The 24,416-nt window shown below is 51.0% G+C and overlaps 1 protein-coding gene across 2 annotated transcripts in view; it reads left to right on the forward strand.

Annotated features, from left to right (window-relative positions):
- The first annotated feature begins 3,932 nt into the window (after positions 1–3,932).
- Eln (elastin) overlaps positions 3,933–24,416 on the forward strand; it is a 44,165-nt gene continuing 23,681 nt past the window's right edge. The window contains exons 1-10 of one of the 2 annotated variants that reach the window (XM_041648997.1): positions 3,933–4,119; positions 12,182–12,244; positions 13,722–13,754; positions 14,586–14,618; positions 18,767–18,796; positions 20,267–20,302; positions 21,583–21,693; positions 22,126–22,281; positions 22,362–22,433; positions 23,079–23,126. In XM_041648997.1, coding sequence (XP_041504931.1) covers positions 4,035–4,119; positions 12,182–12,244; positions 13,722–13,754; positions 14,586–14,618; positions 18,767–18,796; positions 20,267–20,302; positions 21,583–21,693; positions 22,126–22,281; positions 22,362–22,433; positions 23,079–23,126 — 667 coding nt within the window. In that variant the 5' untranslated portion in view covers positions 3,933–4,034. The remainder of the gene's footprint in view (positions 4,120–12,181; positions 12,245–13,721; positions 13,755–14,585; positions 14,619–18,766; positions 18,797–20,266; positions 20,303–21,582; positions 21,694–22,125; positions 22,282–22,361; positions 22,434–23,078; positions 23,127–24,416) is intronic. The other variant, XM_041648996.1, reaches the window with a different exon arrangement.

Consider the following 24,416-nt stretch of genomic DNA (forward strand, 5'->3'; position numbering starts at 1 on the left):
TGGTAATGTATATCTGTCATCCTAGCCATTTAAGAGACTGGGGTGGGAGAATCACAAGTTCCGAGGCCAGCCTGTGCTACATAGTAAGCAAGTTCAGAGCTATCATGTGCCACTTAGCAAGACGCTAGCTTGAAATAGAAGCTAAAGAGGGCTAGGAATGTAGGTCAGTAGTGAAGGGTCAGCCTAGAATCTGCCAATAAGTCAGGGGCTGGGGGTGTGGCTCAGTGGTAGAGCACCTGCCTAGAATCCCCCAGTGAGGGGCTGGAGTGTGGCTCAGTGGTAGAGCACCTGCCTAGAATCCCCCAGTGATGGGCTGGGGTGTCGCTCAGTGGTAGAGCACCTGCCTAGAATCCCCCAGTAAGGGGGTGGGGTGTCGCTCAGTGGTAGAGCCTCTGCCTAGAATCTCCCAATGAGGGGCTGGGGTGTGGCTCAGTGGTAGAGCCCCTGCCTAGAATCCCCCAGTGAGGGGCTGGGCTGTGGCTCAGTGGTAGAGTGTTTACCTAACCAATGCAAAGCCCCAGATGTTATCCCCAGGTCTGTAGAAGAAAGGGAGGAAGGAAGGAAGGAAGGAAGGAAGGAAGGAAGGAAGGAAGGGCTTACAGTTACCTGAATGGCTACTGAGGGTCTCTGCACAAATCGCTGGTGTTCTTAGAGCCAGTGGAAGCTAGATTTTGGGTCCCTCCAGAACAGAGCCCTGGAGGAGCAGGAGCCCATCACAGACTTTGCCCAAATGACTTTCCTAGACACCCCTCAGCCCACGGCGAGCTGGGCACCCTGCAGGCACTGGAATTTGTCAATGATCTTGGTCAAGGGCACCCAGCCACACTCAGAGAGTCAGAGCCATTTGGTAAATGAGCTCATTGCATCTGTCCGCTATCCAGGGAGGTGGCACTGAGCATTTGAGGACTGCTGGATTGCTGGAATGTTCCAACAACTGGCTAATGAATGGATATGTCAGTCCATGACTGGCATTCTTAGCCTTTGCCTGGTCACTGCCACATTAGCTTGCATGGATGAGGCATGCAAAAGATCCGCCCCACCCCTCGTTGCAGGTACATGGAGCCTTTTGCAGCAATATATGAAGCCAGCTGCAGCACTGAGTTCAAGAGATCAAAAACTGGGGCACAAAGCAGGGCCCTGGCCCGACAACTCGAAGCCTATCCTAGCAAGTCCTCCCTCTGTACCTCTCCTGGATCCCCACAGAAAGCCTCTCCTGCTGGCTCCAACCCCTCTCCCAGTCCTGGAATTAATAAAACTCCAAGCAGACTGTGGTTTGCAAGTCTGCAAGCCAGTTCCTGCCCGCGTCACTACTCCAAGAGGAGTGGGGCCCAGCTCCCCACCAGCCCCGCTGCTCTCCTCATCCAGGGCTTGGAGCCTCAGGCCCTGCCCATGGTGTAGTCCCTTTTCCCAGCAAAGGATGGACTGGGGACTTTGGGCTCTTGAATCTTCTGTACACTCAGGAATCCCCCCCCCCGAACACACACACTACAAAAGAGCTACACACATGCTGTGCAGTTTCTAGACGATTCCCATGTTCTCACTCACTTGAATTTCTCTCTCTCTCTCTCTCTCTCTCTCTCTCTCTCTCTCTCTCCCTCTCCCTCTCTCGATCTCATATTTTGGTTTGACTTTTAGGGGTTTTTTTGTTTGTTTGTTTTTAAGAGTCTCATGTACCCCAGGCTGGCCTCAAATTCACTAGCAAGGATGACTTTGGACTCCTGGTCTTCCTGCCTCTACCTCCCAAGTGCTGAGATTCCAGGAACGTACCAACTATACCTATCCAGCCCAGGCTAACCTAGAGCTTGCTATATAGCCCAGGCTGGTAATAAACACTCTATCCTCATGTTGCAGCCTCCAAGGTGCCATGCCCAGCTTTGAGAGGACTCTCCCATCACGTCCCCCCACTTTCCAAAATGGTGATTCCGTAGCATAGCTGGTAGACCACGGAAAAGGGAAAGACTGCCCAGGATCTCTAGACTCAATCAAGCCATACAGCTACACCACAAACAGGGACAGAGCTTGCAGGATTAGCTTCAGCCACGGCGCTGTCGGCACCGAATGGATACAGCACACGTCTAGGCACAGGACAGAGACATGCACCCACACTTTCTTCGCCTTCACCATCATCTCCAAGTTAAGGGTAACTGACATCAGCTAACACACGAGGCAAGTGAACTCTAGGGAGTTGTCCCCTAGAAAGTGCTAGAACTAGCTGTGTTCAGTGGTGAACACCAGTCATCCCAATACTCAGGAGGCTGAGGCAGGAGGATCAAGGCCAGCCTGGGTTATATAGTGAGACAATGACCATGTTGAAGGAAGGGATGAAGAGAAGGAAGGGGAGAAGGAGGGGGAAGGAAGAGAGGGGGAGGGAGGAAAGAGAGAAGAAATTATGGAGGAAGGAAGGAAGGAAGGAAGGAAAGAAGGAAGGAAGGAAGGAGAGAGGGAGACAAAAGAAAAGGGGAAAAGGAAAGAAAAACAGAGACCCAAAAATTAGCCCAGATCCACCTAAGCCACCTGCCTTTGGTCGCTTCCCTCCTGGCCATTACTATCAGAGCGGCAGACTCCTCTATGCCCTGTGCTAGACAGATATCTTTAACTTAGCACTCTGAGCCACTTATTGCAGGAGAAAGACCCCAGGACAAACGGTGGACTTTTTTCTCCGACCAAATATGACCTAGAGCAGGTAATGATCATGGTCTCCTTTCCTGTAGCACCCACATTTCTTTCATACATGCAGGGGTCTTGGAGTGACATAACCTCCCCTTGACCCACCCCTTCACCTCCCAAAAACTTCCCAGGGTCCCCATTTGCTCAAGGATCGGGTGGCCAGGGCACTACACTTTCCTGACGGGACAGTTCTGTTGGTTCAGTAAAGGCTGCCCCCTTCTGGTCAACAGAGGAATAGCATCCTCAAGCCTTCCCAGAGGCGCCAAAAGAATGGTTTCAGATACAGGCTAGAGCTAGTGGTGCTCAGCTTAGGACAGGTGGTGACCAAGCAATGAGAATACTGAGCTGATCATCATCTGCACGGAGCTCCCGCCTCCATGTTCCCCACCAGGCACTGGCACTTAGGATCCAGTTTAACCTCTGTTGAACACTGGTTTGCTCAGGGATGGTGCAAAACTATGTTCGTGGCCCGTACAAAACCAACCAACACCTTATGCAAGGAGCATCTTGGAGTCCTTGGGAGACACTAAATATATGACTTTCACTCCCAAGCCGTTCACTGACCTCAGCCCCTTGGTTTCTGCAACCATAGATCCTAGACTTATCCAACACCCTTTCCCTGGCTTCAAACAGATGACTTAAGACCTTGTCTCAACCACAATGTCAGCATCCCCATTCTGTCCCCAAAATGCCCCACGGTGCCATACCCTCTGGTTTTCTCTCCCAGGCAATTCCGCCTACAGATTCTATAGGCAGACCCCTTTAGACCCATCAACCTTTCCAGCCCAGTTTTGGGTAAGGTCTGTCTTTAGCTATGCTTGGGGGTGTCAGGGTGTCTGCGGGGCCAGGGTGGGAGCTGAGGCGCGGGACAGCTGGCCTGTGTCCCCACACTGGGCCTGGGGCCCAGTCAGAGGGGCGGGGGCCTGGCTACTCCAGCCTTGGCTAGGGCTGGGATTTTTTGGCTGGGCTGCCTGGGCCCTCCCTCCTGCTTCCTCTCCAGAGGACTGTCCTGGCAAAGGCCCCCTCGCACTTTCTGGCGGGAACAGGGCCAGGAGCAAGCAAACAGCTACAGAGGGAAAAGCCGCGCACGCGTGTGTGTGTGTGTGTGTGTGTGTGTGTGTGTGTGTGTGTGTGTGTAGGAAAATAGACCCATGGTCCAGGCAGATTCAGCCTAGGAGGCTTGCAAGCCTGGCCTTTCGTAATTGCCCCCTCCCCCGCGACCCCCTCTCCCAGCTCCCCCTCCTCCCGCCCTCCTCCCACCCGCCCTCTATCCCTCCCTCCCTCCCTCACAGCAGCCTACCAGGCAGCAATTACGCTTTGGGGATAAAACGAGGCGCAGAGAGCAGGCTGGGGCAGTCCTCCCCGAGATGGCGAGTCTGACAGCGGCAGTCCCGCAGCCTGGCGTTTTGCTGATCTTCTTGCTCAACCTCCTCCATCCCGCGCAGCCTGGAGGTAAGGGGCCCCTCGCCGGTCCCATACTGCCCCTCGCTGGTCCCATGCTGCCCCTCGCTGGTCCCATGCTGCCCCTCGCCGGTCCCATGCTGCCTACATCTGCGGGACCCAGCCGGCCAGGAGACAAGACTGATGGGGGATCCCGGAGATGGATGAGCCCTTCGCCTCCAGATTCCACCCCCCCCCCCAACCCCCGTCCCTCTTCCAGGCAGGGTCCTGGGAACTGTCTCCTCTAGAGAGCTAGCTCCGCGGAGGGGGATCCTGTCAAACATGCATTCCACAAATCAGGATGGTCCCTAGCCTCTGTCCAAGCTCGAGAGGGGGGCGGTCCTCGGAGCCACCTGGGTGCTTGTCCAGTGGAGGCGGTTTGCACACCTGTACACATACCAGCCTGGGGAGAGACTATCCTGGTTGCTTGGGGGATGCTGGGAGTGTGTGTGTGTGTGGTGTGTGTGTGTGTGTATGTGTGTGTGTGTGTGGTGTTTCACACTGTGTTGCACAGGTGTCAATGTGAGGATCTGGCCGATCATGTCCCTGAAGGAGAAGTATCTGGGAAAGGTATGATCTGTTGAGGAGTCCATCCCTAGACAGGTGGAGGTGGAGGGAGGCAACCATGAAGTTGTCTGGTGGGACCTGCCAAAGTCCAACACACAGTTGGGCACGGTGAGCCACACCTGTGTTCCCAGCATGTAAGTTCAAAGCCAACTAGACGCCATCTCAAAAAAAAAAAAAAAAAACCATGAATGAGGGTTAAGGATGTCTCCGTTGGTAGAGCGCTTGCTAAATACGCACAAAGCCCTGGGTAAACCAGATTGGCATGGTGATGCACACCTGTGTGGTGGCCCCACAATCAGGAATTCAGTGTGTAGTTGGCTATGTAGTGAGTTCAAGGCCATATGGGCTACGTGACACCGTCTCGAAAAAACCAACATCCTGAAGAAGTCTGGTGCCCAGGTGTAGGTTGTCACTGTGTGTGCGAGTCCTTGCCGTAGGAGGTTTTCCTGGGGTGGAGTACAGGCCAGGGGGTGAGCTGGGGAAGGTGCCCATCTCCCAGCAGACAGGGCACAGCTGGTGTCAGAGGCTACACTGAGCTGCCAGTTATCATTCTGGTCCTCTGCTACGTGTCCGGACCAGGCACATTGGGTTATGGGAGAGGAAGGAGACGGCTCACAGAGGGAAGGTGCATCCGGCCATGGGGAAAGAGGTGCAAACCCATGGGCCATCTGCTGAGGTCATCTAGGTGGAATCTGGTTTCCTTAAGAGCCCTCCTGTTAACCTGAACTTGAACTGGGGACAGGGGGCTTCAGGGCAGGGTGGGGCAGGGCAGGACAGGGCAGGGCAGGGCTGGGCTGTGGTCAGAGGCTGGGTGGGAGCAGCAGCAGGTCCGTGAGACTGACCTGCTCAGGGTAGGAGCCCACTGGAGGACAAGAGTTCCTAGACTGGGACAAGACTGAGGGTTATAGGTACCAACAGGAGGACCCTGCAGCTTCAGCCAGCCAGTGGTTAAGAGCCGTGACTCTGGATCACCTGCCCCTCCTGCTCCAGATGTGGTTACCTAACATCTGCCCACCCTCCTCTCTCGATGGTTGTATAAGCAGTTGTAAACTAGTATTAGTTCATCATAAAGAAACTACTATCTGAACACACCTGAGGCAGGAGGCTATCTAGTTGGAGGGCAACCTGAACTAGACATTGAGATCGTCTTTCAAAAGAATCTAAAAGAAGGCAGAGATGGAAATCAGCTAATAGAGCACTTGCCTCGCATGCTAGAAGGCCTGGGTTTTACCCCCAGCACCTCACAAACCAGGTGTGGTGGCGGCTCCCACCTGTGGTCCCAGTTCTCAGGTGGTGGAGGCAGAAGGATCAGGAGTTCAAGGTCACACTTAGCTATAGAGGGAGTTCAAGTCTAGCCTGGGCTACACAAGACCCTTTCTTGAAAGGTACAGAAATAGAGCCTGAGGCAGGCTAAGGCCACCACTGGAAGTTAATATCAGCCAGCTTTCTGCCCTGAGTCAAAAAAAGAAAAAGAAAAAGGAGGGGGGGGGAAGTGCCAGGGAATACTGGGGAGAGACAGCCCTGGGGCGGAGTCTTCCTATAAGGGCAGAACAAACCCTCCCCCTTGTAGTCTGGGTGACATCACTCAGTACTCTGCTGGCATCATTCCCCCGGTGAAGATAAATCTCAACTCTGTCCCAGGTGGCCGGAGTCACTAGGTTCAAGCAAGAGGCATGTGGATTGATGAGGCCTTTCAAGATTTGTTCTGAGTCCACTGAACTCCTAAGAGGTCAGAGATCTGCGCGGGGCTGGACACTGGTCACACCTACCTAGTCTCCCACCTGTCTGGTCCTGGGAGGGGGAGCCTGGTCTCCCCAAGAGAAAGATGTCATGGGCACCAGTTCCTCGTCGCTGATGGGGGTGATAGTAACATTTCCTCTGACTAATGGCTTGCGTCGGCCCCTGTGTTAGAGGGGATATATAAACCAGGTGTGGCTCAGGAGCTCCCGAGACTAGGACAGTGGGATCACCGTGGATGTGAATACTGTGCCACAGAGGGAATTCCAAGCCAGCCTGTGCTAGATGGTGAGACTCTATCCCCCAAAACCAAAATTAAAATAAAAGGTCACCAAAAGGAGAAAAAAAAATCAAGCATGGTAGCACCCTTGCCTATAGCCTTGCACTTTGGAAAGATGGAGACAGGAGGATCAGGGGTTCGATATCATCATCTATAGAGTGAGTTCTAGGCTAGCCTGGGCTACAAGAAACTCTTCCTTCAAAAAAGTACATGTTATAGTATTGGACATAAAACGAAGTTCAGTGATCTTCCTGACCCCAGAAATGTTTTCCATACCCCCCCACACTTACACGCTGATGGGCATGATGGTTGCCTGGACCTATGCCGTGACCTAAGAATTCTTCCTCTATTTGATCTGTGGAGGCTCTTGTTCGAGGGATTTGAGGGTTGACAGCTCCCCAGGTGCCTCTGATAAGCTCCCAAAGATTTAGTGCCTTGATCCCGCTCTGGGCGTCTGGTTGGAGCAAGGGATAGCTCACCCAAACGCAGGAGCATGGACAACTTTTGCAAAGGGTCTGGCAAACACACACAACAAGCATCTTGGCGAGGTTTTCTCTGCTCAATCCAGGCTACCCCACTGGATTTGGGCTTGGCAGAGCCCCCTGCCAGGACCCATTAGCCCCGATAACCTCCTAGTGGCAAGGTCAAATGTACATAGATACCAGGCCAAGGTGCTGCGTCTGGTTGACTCTCAGTTTCCCTGGCTGCGGAAGGGGAAAAAATCCCTATTTTTAGCACCCAGCCTCTAAGCATCCCTGGGGTTTGGGTGCAAGGGTAACAGTAGCGACTTGACAGCTGCCAAAAATATATCCACTGGACGATCATGGGACAGCAACGCTGTGGAGTGACTTTCTCTTACAGTTTGCTCAGGATCTGGTGAGCCATGAAATTAGCTCCTATCTTTACTTTTCTAGGTTTTTTAAAATTATTTATTTGTTATTGACTTTTGTTATTTTGCGTTTTCTTTGGTTTTTATTGTTCTGTTGTTGTTGTTGTTTGTTCTTTTTGTTTGTTTGCTTGTTTGTTTAGGGAGGGGTTGTACTGGGGACTGAACCCAAAGCTTTCTGCAGGCTAGGCAAGTGTGCTACCTCTGAGCTAAAAGCCCAACCTCTAAGATGGGTTTTTTTGTTTTGTCTTGTTTTGTTTTTTGTTTGTGTGTTTGTTTTTGTTTTATTGAGACAAGGGCCAAGATGACCTTGAACTCACTTTGTGGTTGAGGGTGACCTTGAACTCCTGATCTTCCCACTTCTACTTCCCGAAAGTTGGAATTACGTCTGTGAGCCACTGAGCCTGGATCCAATTTCCTAAGGTTAAAGAATACTTTTGTTTCTCGAATATGTAACTCTGGCTGGCCTGGAACTTGGTAGGTAGGACATATTGTCCTCTCCAGTTTACAGCAATCCTCCTGCCTCTGCCTGCCAAGTACCAGGATTATCAGTGCCCATCACTGCCCCTGACCTACCCAGCCCAGTTTCTAAGGCTTAATTCTCCCTGGTGATTGGTATATAAACAGGTAACCGAAATGGAGAGGACTCAGGGAGGGTTCTCCAGAGAATCTGAGGGGACTCTTGAGAGAAAAATTTAACTGAATATGGGAACCCAGGCCTTTAATCCCCCAGGATTTAGGATGCTGAGACAGGATTGTAAACCCAAATCCAGCCTAAGCTATATACAGAGTTCAAGCTAGCCTGGGCTACAAAGAAGCCCTGTGTTAGAAAAGAGAAGAGAAGAGGAGACAGGAGAAAAGAGAAAAGGAGGGGAGGGAAAAGGAGGAGAGGAGAGGAGAATTAGGCAAAGGGAAGGGAGGGAGGAAGAGAGGAAGGCAAAACCAAAAACAATCTGAGGCGCTGAGGAGCAGGCTGCCGCCCAGGAGCAAGCCGAGTCAGACCACACAGAAGAAAAGGTTGAAAATCTCCCTTCCCGGAGAGTTTACAGGCAGAGGACTAAGGGGTGTTTTCGGGGCTTCTAGCCCAGGTCAGAGGACTGTTCGGATCCCTGGGAGTCTAGGGTCATGATTCACACATGTGAGAGATGAGATTCGCCCCAAGGCTAGCAGGAGGAATGAGCCAGACTCACATAAAACAAGACACAAGTGTGTTCCAAGCCAGCTGCTTGTGGCCGACCGAGCATTGAAGGCAGGAGAAACTGTGGCGGGCTAGGAGAAGGAGAGGCGAAGACTTCCAGCAGGGTTAGAGGAGAAGAGAACTTGGAGGGAGGTGAGGATGTTCTCGGTAGGAAACCCTGCTGGCACAAAGGAGAGATGGTGGGAATGAAGACCATGGGGGGCAGGGAGACCTCCATAAGCAGTGTATGATTTTTGAGACAAGGGGTTTGCTATGTTGCACAGGCTAGCCTGAACCTCGCTGTGTAGCCCAGGAAAGCCTCCAGCTCTCTAGGAAGTGCAACGTGATCTCAGACTCACACTCCTCCTGTCTCCACCTCTGAGTGCGGGAATTACAGGTGTGTGCCCACATGTCCTATCTACAGAGTCCTTTATTCTTATTATATTTATTGTGTGTATATGCACATATCACTGTGGGGGGTGGTCAGAAAACAATGACGGGGAGTCGACTCTTCCCCTCCGTCATGCGGGTTCTGGGGATTGAACTCAAGCCATGAGGCTTGGCAGCCAAGATAAGAGAAGGCAGCTACTCAGCCTCCTCTGTTTTCTCAGTGAAAAACAGGAATCAAAAACTCTAGCCAGGCCTGGTGGCACACGCCTGCCCTCTCAGCGGTCTAGTGGCTGAGACTGGAGAATCTCATGTTTGAAACCAGCTTATGCTACACAATGAGATCCGGTCTCAAAACAACATTCCAACTATCTGGGGTGTCCCAGGTTGGGTGTGACGCTGGACCAATGTGATTGGGCTATGAAACACGGTTGTGGAAAACAGAGAGGAGCTGGAGAGGGGGGAAGTAACAGCGCCCTCAAGAGGGAACCTGGTTATAGACAGTGTTGGAGAACAGAACGCTAAGAGAGAGGACGTAGGGTTTAGTCAAGTCAGGGGCTCAGCAAGACCACCCCCAGGGGCCTTATGGGGGAGTGAGGAAACAAATCAGACACAATCCAATCTCTCTGCCTCCCCCCCCCTCATCATTTATTGAGTACCTATTGTATACCTGGGCCTAGCCATGCACTAAGAGAAAACAGGGGACCCAAGATCACCAGCACCTTATTTTAACAATTATTTCTGTGCGGGGTGGGGGGTCTGACTAGGATCTGTCCTTTCATTTGAATGCTTGCAACCATGCGGAGCAGCAAACCTCACACCTACATTGTGAGGAAGAAAAAAAAAAAGTGAGGCTTGGCTAAGGAGGTGGTTCCGTTGGCAGGGTGAGTGCCTAGCGAGCATGAAGCCCTTGGGTTCTATTCCCAGGCCTGGAACAAACCAGGTGGGGTGGCATAGGTCTGTCACCCCAGCCACTGGGGAGATGCAGTTACTTGCCTGAGGTCACACACCGAATGAGGAGCTGGGAGAGAAGCCAGAGGGCCATACCCTGGGTCCCCTTGCCGTTCCCACCACATTGTTCCCTTGTTCCTGTTGTTCCCACAGGCAGCTCTGGGGCTGGAGACCAGAAAGAACAGGAAGAGAAGGAGAGAAAGTGCAGGAGAGAGGCAGAGACTGGAACTCCCCGCTTGGGGCTCAGAGCTGGAGGCCAGAGCCTGGGAGGGTATCAAAAGCTTGGGGGGCCATGTGTGTTTGGCAGCTCAGGACAATGCTAGAAGTCTGTTTCCTGCAGACTCAGATCCCTGGGGCCACCCTCCCTGAGCCCCCAGGCTCTGAGCAGATCACTAGAGATCATCCAGGCCTGGCTCTCAGTCTCTCAAGGGTTGCGAGGGGAGGGGCACAGACCCCAGGAGGTGGTGGCGCCAGGACTTTAGCACAGTCTGCCCATGGTGGCCAGACATTCCTAACTCTGCTTAGGATGACAAGGTCCAGGGACCAGACAGGCCCAGCTGTGTATTGTCACCGAGTGTTTGAGACCAGACACACAGACATCTGGCTGAGAGGTCTCCCTGAACCCACTGAAAAGCTGCATGACTGGCTGGCACCCACCTTGCATCCCTCACCATATGACTCTCAGGGTCCCTTCAGCAAAGTAGAATTTGGGCCCTGGTGACAAGGTGACTTGTCAAGATTAGAGGTCATGGCTCAGTATAGGAGTCTCCATTTGTTGCCATGACAACTCCAGGGCCAGCATCTCCAATGAAAGCTTTGGCTGGTCCCTGGGGACTAAATTCGTGACCTTGGCTTGGAATTAACTGTTCCTTAGGAAACTATTCGATTGGCTCATTCATGATGTTCCCACCCCCTCCAGTCCCTGGCGCCTCCCAAAACAGCCCTGGGTCGTGGCCAGAACCCCACCCAAAGAGAGTTGCCCAGGGGCCAAGGACACTGACCTAGCACTATCCTACCAGAGTAGGAATGGCTAAAGCCAGACAGCAGCTAACTCCTAACTGATGTCACCACCCAGCCTGCCCTCTTACATTTGATTCCAGCCTTGCCGCCCAGCTCTGAGCAAAGTCATGGGTAAAGCAAGTAGGCAGAGTCCCTTGCCCAACGTCCAGTCACAACCACAGGCAGGTCCCTTCTCGTCAACAGTGTTAAGCATCCTGCTCAGAGAAGTGGCCTGGGTTTGCTCCAGGCTTCATGTTTACCCAGCTGTGTGGCCCCAACCACTTCCCTTAACCTCTCTGGGCCTGATTTCAAGTCTACTGCAACTACAATTCAGAACTTCTGCCCCTCCAGCTTCATTGAGACACTTTGGGAAGAATGAGAAAATACAAAGTCAGATGTGGTGGTTCATGCTTATAATCTTGGCTTCTCAGGAGGCTGGGGATGGGGGAAGGAGGTGTAAGATCAAGACAAGTCTGAACCACGTAGTGAGGACCTGTCTCAATAAATAAAACAAGAACTGGGGTCAAGTCGGTAGTAGAGCTCCTTCCTAAAATCCCCCAGTGAGGGGCTGGGGTGTGGCTAAGTGGCAGAGCCCCTGCCTAGAATCCCCCAGTGAGGGGCTGGGGTGTGGCTCAGTGGTAGAGCCCCTGCCTAGAATTCCCCAGTGAGGGGCTGGGGTGTGGCTCAGTGGTAGAGCCCCTGCCTAGAATCCTCCAGTGAGGGGCTGGGGTGTGGTTCAGTGGTAGAGTGCTTGCTAAGCACACATACACAAAAGAAACCAATATAATATAATATCATATGTGTGTGTGTGTTGTTTACCCTCAGACATTGATTTATAGACAAACAATACCATAATCACTATATCTTCATTAAAACACGGTTGGTGACAGGCAGTAGTAGTGGATGTCTTTAACCCCAGCCCTCAGGGGTCAGTGGCAGACGGGGTGTCTGTGAGTTTGAGGACAGCCTGGTTTACAGAACGAGCTCCAGGGCAGCCAGGGCTACACAACATAGTGAAACCCTGTCCCAAAAACAATCAAACAAAAAGCCTGAGTGCCTGGCTAATCAGAGTCTACCCTCTTCCTTCTAGGGGTTCCAGGAGCTGTGCCCGGTGGAGTTCCTGGTGGAGTTCCTGGCGGAGTCTATTATCCAGGTAAGTACATGAAGTTTCCACACGCCTGTTTATGACAGATGGGGATGGATTGCTCATGAGAGATAAAATATTTTTAAATATTTTTATTACACTTATTTTTAGGGCTTGCACGTGGAGGTCAGAGAACAACTCTTTTTGTTTGGGTGTTTCTTTTGGTTTGTTTGTTTTGTTTTTTGAGACAGAGTCCCACTGTGTATCCCTGGCCGGACTGGAACTCACAGAGATCCTCTGGGGGGGCTGGGATTAAAAGCATGTGACACCATGCCCAGTTCCATAGGACAACGTTTGGGAATCGGATCTTTGCTACCACTGTGTGGGTCCCAGGGCTGAAACTCAATATGTTAGGCTTGGCAGCAAATGAACTTTACCCACTGAGCTAGTTCATAGGCCAGAGAAGTTATCACATTTCCATTCCTGCCACTGAGGACAAGCAAATCAGGCCCATTTTCTGAAGAAGTTAACCAGGCTGGGGATGTGGCTCAGTTAGCAGAGTGTTTGCCTAGCATGTGTGAAACCCCGGGTACCATCCCCAGCACTGCTTAAACCAGATATAGTGGCTGCATACCTATAAATCCCAGCATGGAAGGACAGACATTCAAGGACATCCCTTGGCTATAGAAGGAGCTCAGGCTAGCCTGGGCTGTGAGAGACCCTGCCTCAAAAAAAAAAGCAATCCAATCAGTAGAGCGAGGTGTGAAGGCACCCATCTGTAACAGTAGCATCCCAGACATAGAGAGTCAAGAGTTCAAAGCCAGCTTGAGCTGCGTAGTCTCCACCCTAAGAAAAGCTGCTAATGGAACATCTATTAAGAGCATAAATATTGTACAAGATGGAGCATAATCCCTGCTGTCAGGAGGCTGGCGCCTTCACACATTCCTGTCATTGGAAGGGTTCGCAGTCCTCAAAGCTTTAATCCTACTCTTGGCAATCCCCCAGAGGCGAATAACAGAGAAGATAAATAGAGCGACTAAACTGGGGATGCAGCTTGATGGGTAGAGCATCTGCCTAGTGTGTGTGAAGCCCCAGCATTTCAAAAACCATGGGTCATGGTGAATGCCTGTAATTGTGGAGCGAGCTAGCTATCCACACTGGTGAACTTGGGGTTTGATTGGCACACCCTGCACCAATGAATAAGGTACAAGAGTGATGGTGGATGACTCTAGACATCAACTTTGGGCCTCCATAGGAATGCACACACACACACACACACACACATGCACACATGCATATACACACGCATACCAGACACACATACATGAAAAAATGGAAAGAAAATAACTGATATGAAGTCAAAAGTCCCTCTAGTTCCATCCTAGGACAAACTGACACAAGGCTATTGAGTCAATAAGACAGAAGAAGAAACTGGGTCATAGGAGTTGACTTGCCCAAAGTTCTACAGCTAGAATTTGATGGCGATGGGGTGTGGCTTGTCTGGATACTAACCTCTGATGTTTCTCTCTCTCAATGCACACAATAGGGGCTGGTATCGGAGGACTGGGAGGAGCAGGAGGTAAGCTCAGAAACTAGCCTTAGGCTCCTCAATGAAAGCATCTTGGTGTCATCATGACCCCCCCCCCCAACACACATTAGACCTCAGGTCTTCAAGAGATCCCAGCAACTAATGTTGTACAGGTTGAGCATCCCCTGGGAAAGAGACCTACTTAAAAACAAAACCCTGATGGCCCTTTTAGGGTCCTCATGGCCCTACCTACTTTTATATTTTCTTTGATCTCCTCTCTCAACAATCCTGCCAGATGGAGATTAACTCCTCTTAAGGGAAAAAAAAAAACTGAGAAATTGCTGGAGATGTTGGTGCATGCCTATAACCCCAGAACTGAGGAGGTAGAACTATGGATCAGGAATTCAGAGTCATCCTTGTCTATATAGCAAGTTCAAGACCAGCCTGAACGACACGAGACATAATCTCAAAATAAGCCGGGAAGCAGTCACTCAACAAACTCCAGAGGGAAAGATGGGCTCCCAGGGACTCCATGACTAAGCAAGAGAACTTTCTAGGCATCACTCTAGCACTTGAGGAAAAGACCCACATACAGCCTTCACCCTCTACTGTGGGGCAGGCGTAAGCAATGGATAAGTACTAAGAGATGGGAGGAGGTACATGCCTGTAATACCAGAACTTGGGAGTTAGGGGTAGGAGATTTAGGAGTTCAAAGTCATCCTTGGCTATATCATGGATTTGAGGCCAGCCTGGGCTATCATGAGTCCCTGTCTCAGACAGACAGACAGACAGACAGACAGAGACAGAGAGAGAAAGACAGACAGAGAAAGGGAAATGAGTCACTTCTTCCCTGCCATTCATCATCATCTTTTCTCTCTGCAGCTCTGGGACCTGGAGGAAAACCACCTAAACCAGGTAAGATCTAAGCAAGGCCCCTGAAATGGGGAAGGTAGGACTCACAGAGCCATGCCTGGCAAGGGATCCAAAAGGAGGGAGCTGTAGGCAGCAGCTATCAGGTATCAACAGGTATCAACAGGCTAGAGTCAGGCCACAAGTTGGCCGGACACAAGAGGTTGGGGGCAGTTCAGTGGCCTATGTCCAGCATGGGCCCAATGTGCCAGCTTCCTGGAGACTGTACTCTGCTCCCAGTCCCAGAAAAAAAAAAAAAAACCCTGATGTCTCAGGCAAAGCAGCATCTGAGGTCCCCATGGTCTCCTGTAAGGCAGCACTTAGAATGGAGGACCCCAGACGTTATATCTAGACATTTGACTTCTGAGCCAGATGTGAGCTCAACTTTAAGTTAAACCTGACCCCTGGCCCCAGATGACCTCCCTGCCTCCTTCCAGCTGTGTCTAGATCATGGAATTTTCTAGTAAGGAAAAAAAATCATAGCTCTGCTTCATCAGCAGTGCTGGGATCTTCCAACAGTGGTCACTCTCAGCTTTGAGGTGGCAAAGTGGCGGGGTGTCTTTCAATGGAAAGCTGTGGAATAAGAAGCAGGTGGAGGCCATGGTCTGGTGGCACACACCTGTGATCTTAGCTCCTTAGAAGGTTGAGACAGGAGGGTTCTGAGTTAGAGAGGTCAGCCTCAGGTAGATATCAAGACCTGTTTCAGAATAAAAGGTAGAAAGAATACTGAGGATATAGGTCAATGGTAGAGCACCTGCCTAGAATCCCCCAGTGAGCAGCTGGGGTGTGGCTCAGTGGTAGAGCCCCTGCCTAAAATCCTCCAGTGAGGGGCTGGGGTGTGACTCAGTAGTAGAGCCCCTGCCTAGAATCCCCCAGTGAGGGGCTGGGGTGTGGCTCAGTGGTAGAGCCCCTGCCTAGAATCCCCCAGTGAGGGGCTAGGAGTATCACACAGGGGTAAGCAAGTTGGAAACCCTGTGTTGCATCCCTCTTAATACACACACACACACACACACACACACACACACACACACACACGCACACACGGCACCCTAGTCATATTGATGCCCCTCCCCTGTGTGTGATGCCCTCTATGTGGCATAGGCATCCCCACCCAGTGCCTGTCACCCTGGCTCCAAAGTCACATGCTCCTGGACAGTTGGAGGTCCAACTGCTCTTACAAAACCCTGATGACAGATGACCCAACTACTAATGAATGTGCGAGAAGCTGATTCTCCTTCCCTAAACTCTATGGGAGTTGTGAAACTTCAGGACCGGGGCCAGCAAGGGAGGAAAAGAACGGGGCATCTGGACAAGCTAGGTTCTAGGGACTGAGAATTTGTAAAGCCAGGAGATTCCATGGCTCATTAATTCTCTTTGTGGTACCAAAGATGGAACTCAGAGCCTGTTATATGCAAGGCAAGCACTCGACCACTGAGCTACATCCCTGGATCTCTTTTTACATTTCTTCAAAAACTACATTCATTTATTGGTTTGTATATTTATTTATTATGGGTATGGTATGCATGTACCCCAGTGTGCCTGTAGAGGTCAGAGGGCAACTTTTGAGCATTGATTCTCTTCTTCCACCTTGTAGGTTCCAATAATCGAACTCATGTTGTCAGGCTTAGTGACAAGGGCCTTCACCCACTGAGCCTTATTTTTATTTTGATACAGGCTCTCCCTAAGTTGTCCAGGCTGACTTTGAACTATATAACCCAGACAGGCCTTGATATATAGATCCTGCTGCCTCAGCCTCCTGAGTAGCTGAAATGATAGGCATGTGCTACCAGGTCCAGTTCCTACGGTCATCTTTTAGCCTCAGGATACATAGACTGAAGTCTGTAACAGGCTTGGCCAGACCACCATGAATAACCCGATGAAGGTCCCCACGTCCTGGCTAAAGGGATGTCTGGGCCTGCCCAGGCAGGATGGGATGGGGTGTAGGGATTGTGCAGATCGTGTTTGGGAACAATTAATCCCCTGGGAGCAGGGGTGGGTGACTTGGCAGCTGCTCCTCCATGTGGGTGCTGTAGGCTGGCCCCTCCCTGCCTGAGCTCTCAGTGGGGGACCAGGCAGCTGGGAGCCAGCCCTGCCCACACCCAGAGCACAAGCTGGAGGCCAGCAGGCTGGCCAGCCACTACAAACAAGGGGTACGGGCAAAGATGAGAAGGAGCCAGGATGAGTATCCACAGGACACCCATGTAGGCTGCACATAGTAGGTGCTTCCTACTCACAAAGTCAGTGGCCCTAAGAAAGTAGGGATCATGAAAGCCACAAGTAGATGGGCATATGAGCCGAGCACACGGTAGAAGCCTGTCGTTCTGACATTCAAGAGGCAGAGGCCAGAGGACCTTGAGTTCAAGGCTACAGAGTGAGTTAAGTGTTGTGGAAACTGAAGCAGGAAAATCACCAGTTCAAGGCCAGTCTGGGCTACATGCAAGTTCAAAATCAGCCTGAATTATACAGTGAGACCCTCAAGTCAAGAAAGCAGAAGATGAGAGATAGATAAATAGATAGGTAGGTAGGTAGATAGATAGATAGATAGATAGATAGATGATAGATAGATAGATAGATAGATAGACAGATAGATAGACAGCAAGATAGACAGATAGATAAAAAACAGACATAGTAACACACGACTTTAACCCTAGCACTTGAGAAGTAGAGACAGGCAGATATCTACAAATTTGAGGCCAGCCTGGTCTACATAGCAAGTTCCAAGCCAGCCAGCCAGGGCTACACAGTGAGACCCTTTCTTAAAAAAAAAAAAAAAAAAAAAAAAAAAAAAAAAAAAAGGCTGGGTTTGTGGTGGCTCTGTTGGTTGGTAGAACACTTGCCTAACATGCAGAAATCCTGGTTTCCATCCCTAACGCTGCATAATAGAACATGGAGGCATGTGCCTGTAATCTCAGCAACCAGGATGTACAGACCAGGGGATCAGGAGTTCAAGGTCATATTGGCTGCCTATTGCGTTTAAAGTCAGCCAGAAGTATATGAAACCCTGTCTCGAAAAGGAAAGTAGGGAGCCGGGCGGTGGTGGCGCACACCTTTAATCCCAGCACTCGGGAGGCAGAGGCAGGTGGATCTCTGGGAGTTCGAGGCCAGCCTGGTCTACAAGAGCTAGTTCCAGGACAGGCACCAAAGCTACAGAGAAGCCCTGTTTCGAAAAACCAAAAAAAAAAAAAAAAAAAAAAAAAAAAAAAAAAGAAAGAAAGAAAGAAAAAAAGAAAAGAAAAGAAAGAAAAGGAAAGGAAAGTAGGGGAGACTAGAGAGATGGCTTAGCAATTACGGGCACTTGATGATCTTGCAGAGAACCAGGGTTCAGTTCCCGGCATGCACATATAACATAGCTCACATGTAACTCTGGTTCCTGGGAATTAGACTCTCTTTACTGACCCCCCCCCCCACCAGTACCAGACACACACATGTGATGCACACACATACAAGCAGCCTAAACACTCATACATATAATAGAAATAGACCGGCTGGAGAGATGGCTCAGTGGTTAAGAGCATTGCCTGCTCTTCCAAAGGTCCTGAGTTCAATTCCCGGCAACCACATGGTGGCTCACAACCATCTGTAATGAGGTCTGGTGCCCTCTTCTGGCCTGCAGACATACATACAGACAGACTATTGTATACATAATAAATAAATAAATAAATAAATAAATAAATAAATAAATATTTAAAAAAAAGAAATAGACCTTTTAAAGATTATCATTTAAGGGACTAGAGAGGTGGCTCAGTGATCAAGAACATATGCTGCTCTTACAGAAGACCCAGGTTCATCTCCCAGTACTCACATCAGGCAGCCCACAGTGGTCTGTTATCTCAGCTTTGGGGGATCGGACAGCTGTGACATCCGTGAGCACCTGCACCCATTTGCACATGCCCACACACAAGACACATACAAATACACATCATTTAAAAAGATAAAATACATCTTTTTAAAAGTTATCATTTTAAAAGTAATCATAAAGATGGGGAAACTGAGGCTCAAGAAATGGTAAGGTGACTCTTTCATCTACAAAGACCATGGGAAGAGGCCCAGGACCTGAGTCTAGAACTTTCTGACCCGGAAAAGAAGGGGACAGGCCCAGAAGGCCCTGGGCTCCCAGCTGTGATCCGACTCTAACTTTTTCTCCGTCTCTTCAGGTGCCGGGCTTCTGGGGGCCTTTGGAGCAGGTGAGTCCGAAAGAGAGGGAGAACAGAGGGTTGCCGGTGATGAGGATAAACTGCGCAAGACTGCTGATAAAGAGGGGCAACCGCAGAGACCACAGGCCACCCCCAAACTTCACCCCAATCTTTCTTACTTCCCATCCAGTCTTGTCCTCTCAGCCCCTCCATCAGACAGGAAAGATCTGAGTGTGCCCCTCCATCCTCTACAAGCGTAGGAAACAGGGCTAGCTTCAGGGGAGCTGTTGACAGAACTGAGGAGGGACTGGGAGGTGAGACCAGGAAATGATTGAGCCAGGCAGTCCCAGTCCCTGCCCACCACCATACCATACTACATTACAGACCCACCTTACAGATGTCTGCAATATACACACACTTAGAAGACTTTTGCTACATGCTTGGCAATCACTCTACTAAGATATATGCTCTTACAGTCAGAGGATAAGTGGGAAAAGCTGGTCAGAGGAAAGATACTATCCAGTGAGAGCCAGGTAGACCCCTCCTTAGCAGCAGACCCTATGCGTTGAGGGGGGGGGGATCCCTTAGAGGACTTTGCCCTACAACTCTAGACCCCACAACCAGAGCTGGTGCTGGCAAGAGAGATTTTTCCCATAATTGGAAACAAACCTGCCAAGGCAAGCCTCCAAAACTCCAACCTAACTGGGCCCATCGGTCAAGGCCAAGGCCGTGGAATGTCTCCTGGAGGAGGAGAAGGAATGATCGGGCCCAGATGTGGAAAGGAGAGAGCAAGAGGGACCCATTTGGCTTCTCATGAATCTTAGCAAGGAGGATTCTGGATAGAAGGATGTCTAGATGCTGTACAGGAAGGACCCCCAGGACAGGGGATGTGGTTCAGGTCACACAACCCTAACCTAGCGTGCACAAAGCTCAGGACCACATAAACTGGACTTTCCTATTAACTGCCTAAAATCCCAGCATTTGGGAGGTAGAGCCAGGAGAATCAGAAGTTCAAGGTCACCCTTAAGATACATAGCGAGTTTGAGTCAAGCCTGGGCTACATTAGACTGACTCAAAACACAAAAAGCAGGAAGTGGTGGAGACACATTTACAGATCCAGGGTGAGGGGAGGGGTCTATGTCAGGATGTACAATCAAGGAAGCAGAGAAGATGCCTGGCGTGACAGCTACTAATGGGAGCAAGGCTGGTCTTGGAGGGGTGAGGGTTTGCTTACAGACCACTTCCGCCTTCATAGAAAACCAGTTGGATCCTGCCAGCGGTCAGGCATCCTAGGAGACGCACGAGCTGGTCACACTTGTTAGAGATAATCAGTCACCTCCACACAGAGCATTTGATTACTATCTGATGGCTGCAGATTTATCAGGACCATTGCCCTCCACCACCACAGAACCAAAGACATAGGGACCAGCCTAGACACCCACCCCACTCACTCCACGACGGCACTCGAGCCCAGGTGTGAAACCCACATCCTTAACTTCTCTTCCTCTCTCTTCTTTACAGGCCCTGGAGGAATTGCCGGTGCTGGCCCTGGGGCAGGTTAGTGTGAACCCCTGAGCAAGATGCCAGTCTCTCTCCCCAGCCTGGGGCACCTGCCTGGGATAAACAGCAGTCAGGGCACAGAGTGGGAGGCAGGTGTTGATGAGATGAAGCATGACACTAGTCACCTGCTCCTAAGAAGCCACCCAGGGGGACAATTATAATAGAGAGATGAGACTAGAAGGAGGCATCTCCTTGCTGGCCCAGCAGATCTGCCCACCAGAAAAGGCATCGGAGCAAACTGGGGACCGGAGATGGTGTGGTGCAATGCTCAGAGTAACAGCGCTTGGGGGACAAAGGCATAACGACATGGGTTCAAGGCCAGCCTGGGCTACATAGCAAGTTCAAGGCCAGCCTAGCTATATAGACCTTGTCTCAAATATATATATATATATATATATATATATATATATATATATATATATATATATTGAGGCTGGGCATGGCAGCAGACACCTTTAATCTCAGCACTCAGGAGGCAGAGGCAGAAAGATCTCTGTGAGTTCAAGGCCCTCCTGGTCTGCATAGGGAGTTCCAGTACAGCTAGAGTTCCATGGTGAGACCTTTTCTCAAATGCATATTTATATATGCATTTGTATATGTATACATGCACATGTATATGTATACACACATGTATACATACATGTTAAGACTGAGCTTGCCTGCTCTGGCTTCCATCTCCAGCATTGCATAAACCAGAGGTAGTGAAGTGCCTGTGACCCCAGCACATGGGAGGTGGAGGATCAAGGAGTTCTCGGTTATCCTCGGCCACATAACGATGTCCAGGCCAGCCTGGACTACATACATAAGCCAGACTTTGACTCAAGGACTAAGCGATTCACACAGCTTTGTCTGGCCGAGCTGAGCAGCTAGACATAAGAATCCTCTAACACAGTGGTTCTCGACCTTCCTAATGCCAGGACCCTTTGATACAGCTCCTCATGTTGCAGTGACCCCCAGCCATATTATTTCTCATTGTTATTTCATAGCTGTATTGTTGCCGATTATGAATCATAAAGTAAAATCTGTGTTTTCCGACGGTCTTGTACCACTGCTGTGAAAGGGTTATTCCACCCCCAAATGGTCACAACCCACAGGCTGAGAACCGTTGCTCTAACACATGCTCCCGTCCTGGAGAGCAGGGCCAACCATGTTGAAGGCCTTCAGAGGACAAAGAACCTTGAATACTCTCCTGAGTGGAAGGGCCCAGGCTGGGCTGAGGTTTGGCAGCTCCCACTGAGCAGGGCACTTCCGGACCTCATTTATGCTCTCCTCCACAGGTCTCGGGGCCTTTCCAGGGGCAGGAGGTGTGGTGCCTGGTGCAGGAGCCGCAGGAGCTCTGTTGCCCGGAGCGGGGGCAGCTGCAGCTTACAAAGCTGCTGCCAAAGCCGGTGAGTGGAATATTTTTGGGATAGTTCTATCTGCCCCGTGACTTTCCCAGACACTGAAATTCTCAGAGAATGCTCCCTCATCCAGACCCTGGAGACAAGAGTTGTGGGGTGGGGAGATCCTACTTCCCTGGGGAGATGATGTAGGCCGCTAGTTGTACCCAGTCTTTGCTTTTTTTTGGGGGGGGGGGGGCGGGGATCAAGGCAGGGTTTATCTGTAGCTTTGGAGCCTGTCCTGGAACTCTCTCTGTAGACCAGTCTGGCCTCGAACTCACAGAGATCTTCCTGCCTCTGCCTCCCAAGTGCTGGGATTAAAGGTGTGCACCACCACCACCAACCGGCTTGTACCTAATCTTAAAGTGGTTTGGTGACAGGAGAGACCTTAAGGCACGGTCCCTGTCTGATCCCTGAACTCTCCTGTTTCTGGCTATGCAGGGGTCGGGCTTGGTGGAGTCGGTGGCGTTCCTGGTGCTGGAGTTGGTGGAGTTGGTGGAGTTGGTGGAGTTGGTGGAGTCCCTGGTGTCGGAATTGGCGGCGTCCCTGGTGGTGTTGCTGGTCTTGGTGGCATTGGTGGCTTAGGAGTATCAACAGGTATGGTGACCAGACTTGAGTGACTCAAGGTGGTGCCTGCAGACCTGGGTGGAGTCAGCTCTGCCATTCCCTCCATTCAGGTGCCGTGGTGCCACAAGTCGGAGCTGGAGCTGCTGGCGTTGGAGTGGGAGCAAAGCCTGGAAAAGTTCCGGGTCAGTGCAGAATCTATGGGGGGGTGAAGGTCATAGGTCAGAGGTCTAGGAGTCCGCTGAGGTCAGAGCCCTCTCCTGCTCCAACAAGCTGGAAGATGAAGGGAGCAGTACAAACTGGATCCGGCAGCAGACCTGTTTGGGCAATGCGGCTGAGTGACTTGATCCTGGCTTCTAAAAATCTCTATGATCTTGGAGTAAAAAGAGACCTCACAGACGGGCTCTGGATCACAGATGGGGAAACTGAGGTTTTAAATGTTGAGTCAGAACAGAAGGGCCCACAGCTGTTCCCGGTAGAGCTGGAGGGGAGCCCAGCATCCTGCGGCACCCCCATCTGGTGCTCATTTGGCCCCATGCTCTTTAGGAAGTGACTTCAGGTTAAATAAAAGGCGAACATCTGGAAGCCTTTAGACTTGAGGTGGGCTGGCGGGGCTGCGTCAACAGGCTGTGGGCTCCAGAAGACAGTTAAATCGGGCCTTGGAGGATGTGCAGGCTCTGACATGGAGCAGGGAGTGCTGTGGTCACGCTCTATCTGGCCCAAGCTATCCCAGTGCGCACACTGGCTTGCAAGGCCTGGACCGCTTGTTGCCCCTGTCTGAAGGGACACGGCAGAACCTCTACTAAGGTTCCTTGTTCTTTTGCCTCCAGGTGTTGGTCTTCCAGGTGTGTACCCAGGCGGAGTGCTCCCGGGCACAGGTGAGAACGAGAAGGATGGACTGGGGATGTAGCTCGGCTGATACAGCACTTGCTTAGCATGGGTTCCATCCTCAGCATCCCATAAACCAGGTGTGGTGGTACATGCGTTTAACTCCAGCACTTTGAAGGATGAGGCATAAGGATCTTAAGTTTGAGGTCAGCCAGGGCTACATAATGTGACCTGATTTTGAAAAACAAAAAGTGGGGCTAAGGAGATGGCTCAGAGCTTAAGAGCACAGGCTGCTCTTCCAGAGGACCCTGGGTTCAATTCCTAGCACACTTATGGTTGCTCACAACGGTCTGTTGACTCTTCTGTTCTCCAAGGGCATCAGGCATGCGTGCAGTGTACAGACATGCACCCAGGCTAAACACCATACACATAAAATAAAGATAATTTTTAAAGAGAGTAGGTTGGGGATGATTCAGTGGGTAGAGTACTTGCCTAGCATACACAAAGCCCTGGGTTCCACCTCCGGCACCTCCTAAACCAGATAGGGTGACACACTCTTGGACTGCCAGCACTTGGAAGGTGGAGACAGAGTTCAAGGTCATCCCTGAACAAGTGTTGGGCCAGCTTAAACTCTATCAGAAAGAAAGAGGAGGGGGGAGGAAGGAAGGAAGGAAGGAAGGAAGGAAGGAAGGAAGGAAGGAAGGAGTTGGGATCTACCCTCTTGCTCTCCCTACTAAAACTGAGACAAGCTGAGCCCAGTGGCTGTTTCCCTAAGTGTCCAAGTTCAACTTAATGAACATTGGGTCCTTGGCAACCGAGGTCAGCTTCCCCAGCCCCACCCAGTCCCTCACCCCTGGCCAACACCCTCATCACAGTCTTAAAACCGTCCTCAGAGGACAGATGGACTCCCTAGTGTAGCCAGCTTCTTCCCAAAAGTCCTGAGTCACCAGGCATTGGCACGCCCAGGAAATGTGCCCTCCAGGATACCCCCTAAGAACTGTCCCTCACTTCTTTCCCTGCCAGGACATACCTCCCCACCCAGCAAGGCCTCCTGAAATCCCCCAAAAGCCCAGATTCAGGGATTTGCTGACAGAGCACCCCTTCCTTCCTGGTTGAGGTAGCCAAGCCCCAGGGGAGGCAGGAGAGGAGGGAAAAATCGGGCAGATTCCAATCCATTGTGAGGTAGCCACCAGGAGACATGGCACACTGGCTGGGCCTCTCTGCGCTTTCTCCCATCCAAGTACTAAGTAGCTCCACCCTACTTAGTTTTGCTTCTGCAATCAGACACATTCAGGGTGGTGTGGCTATAGATCTCTCTGTCCCTTTCCTCTTGGTCACGA

The sequence above is a fragment of the Microtus oregoni genome, unplaced genomic scaffold, assembly GCF_018167655.1.
Source record: "Microtus oregoni isolate MIOR12 unplaced genomic scaffold, Mior012 000003F_ref0000135, whole genome shotgun sequence".
NCBI lineage: Eukaryota > Metazoa > Chordata > Mammalia > Rodentia > Cricetidae > Microtus > Microtus oregoni.